The 2,166-nt window shown below is 34.8% G+C and overlaps 1 protein-coding gene across 1 annotated transcript; it reads left to right on the forward strand.

Annotated features, from left to right (window-relative positions):
* Nucleotides 1-770: 770 nt before the first annotated feature.
* On the forward strand, nt 771-1,718 carry LOC113311696 (lipid phosphate phosphatase epsilon 2, chloroplastic-like; the record flags this gene model as incomplete). Its single annotated transcript, XM_026560501.1, has 3 exons — nt 771-987; nt 1,293-1,366; nt 1,481-1,718. Coding segments are annotated over 3 exons (525 nt in total), but the record flags the coding sequence as incomplete, so codon positions are not given.
* Between the last annotated feature and the right edge of the window lie 448 nt (nt 1,719-2,166).

The raw sequence follows: 2,166 nt of genomic DNA on the forward strand, positions 1-2,166 counted from the left end.
AGGGTAGGATTTTTATCTGCCATTGAAAACTACAGAAGAAAAGAAATAAGGTTGATGAAATCTGTAGGGTTGTTGAAATTGTGCGGAAGATGTGTAAGGATCTGTTTCTAGATAAAAATCTAAAAATGTTGTATCTGATAGCAACTAGTGTAGCACAGATAAGATAGAAAGAAAACTAGTTGCTGAAAGTAAAAGGATAGGTTTAAGTTCCATCAGAAACTTAATAAAGTTTGATTCTAGGATCAAGACTTTAGGGTTTGATAATAAACTTGATAATTGATTAATAATATTGATAATAAGATGTGTTCTTAAAACAAGAAGGCATAGCCTTTAAATAGGTTCTTCAAGAACCGACTAGAAGAAATAAAAAGGAATTCTACCTAAACTAGAAAAGAAAAAAACTTGTAAAGCAAGTAAAGAAAATAGACGAATGGGATCAACTGTAATAGTTGACACGTTCGAAAAGGGATCAACAACTATAGTTGACACAATAGTAAGGTATCAACAATCAGTGTTGATACTGACAAAAATGTACTACATCAACGATATTGGAACAACCAATAGCGAAAACCATGTTGCACGGTTGTTCGAACATTGTTATAACTGATAGGAAGTTAAGAAGAATGAGGGGATTATAAAAATGTGTATGTTCAAATATTTTTGTTAAAAAAAACTTGTTAATGACAAGTTAATTCAGTTTTGATTTTCAACATAGCATTTCCCAAGTAAGGAAATTCACAGCTGTTTCATTTGAGTTTCAGAGTAAATGACTTGTGGTTACGGTTTTTGGAATTATTGCGATTTGGAGGCATGATGCTCTGGCCATGTGGGCTGCAATGGGAGCAGTTGCAAACACATGGCTTTCAATCACGTTAAAACGAATACTCAACCAAGAGAGACCTGTTGCTAGCTTAGGATCTGATCCAGGCATGCCATCTTCACATGCTCAGTCCATCTTCTTCGCTTCTGTCTATGCTATCCTATCATGTGAGTTATTGATTTTGTCTTCTGAGTCTTATGAAACTTAAGCTTAGTATTTTCTGGACGCAACTATGAGAAATAGTGTGTTAACATCTTCAACTACTACAAAATTCTCTGAACCTGTTTACCTTATCTATGTCTCTGCATTAAAAATCATCTAATAGTGCAAGCCAAATGGTGAGATGATCTTTCCTGAAACTGGATGGCACTATATATAATGAAGTTTTATGTTCTGTTACATCATATTACTACATTCTGTTGCCTGCTACTTGTAAAAAGATTTCTTATTGTGATTATTATTTGTGTGGCAGTGGTTAAATCTCTAGGGTTGAATGGAGTTACAGTGACCATCGGGGTGCTCGGCTTGGCTTTCAGCTCATATCTTGTAAGCATTGTCTCCATGTTTTTATATTAATTCGAGGTTAACATCGAAACTAACAGAGAATATATGGATTAAATATAGCAATCTAATGTCGTGTTGTATGTTTTGCTTATCCATTCTTGGTTACGTATATCACAACGACATCACACCATTAGTCAGGTTGTGGTGGGTGCTATTTTGGGAACCATATGCTCGATTTTATGGTTTCAGTCTTGGTACTGGTTCGTACTACAAGCCTTCCTTTCCTTTTTATGGGTACGGATTATTATTGTTCTTGGGGGCGTCACATGCTGTGTGATCTTTCTGTTGTATGTCATTAAACATTGGCTTATGGATGGTGATGAAGATTAGACTCTGTAAATTGGGACTGATAAATTTTGAAGTCATGTATCCAAATTCTTTTGTGGCACACTTGCATGTATAGTTCAGGTTGACAGGATAATATTTTTGTCAAACCATACCGTCGCACATGATGTTTCTGTAAATTCCGTTGAATTTTCAGGTGACTAGTTTGTTCATTTCATTTTTATAAATCCAATTGAGGTATCATAAAAATATAGGCTTTACAGCTCAGATTTAGCATCTATTGTTGATTCCTTGATTTACTATGCCGAAGCCGAAGCGGTTTCACTCCTTAGTGTTAAAATTCTTAAATTATGCTTACAAGCTGCACAAGCATGCAGCTTAGGCCCAATATCAACTAGTTTTTCTTTCGGAAAATGGGTTATTTGTCCAAATATTTTTGAAACATGGTTCAAATGGACGAGTAAAAATTAGTATGGGTGAAATTGACATCAAAAAAA

Source organism: Papaver somniferum, chromosome 9 (assembly GCF_003573695.1).
Source record: "Papaver somniferum cultivar HN1 chromosome 9, ASM357369v1, whole genome shotgun sequence".
Lineage (NCBI taxonomy): Eukaryota > Viridiplantae > Streptophyta > Magnoliopsida > Ranunculales > Papaveraceae > Papaver > Papaver somniferum.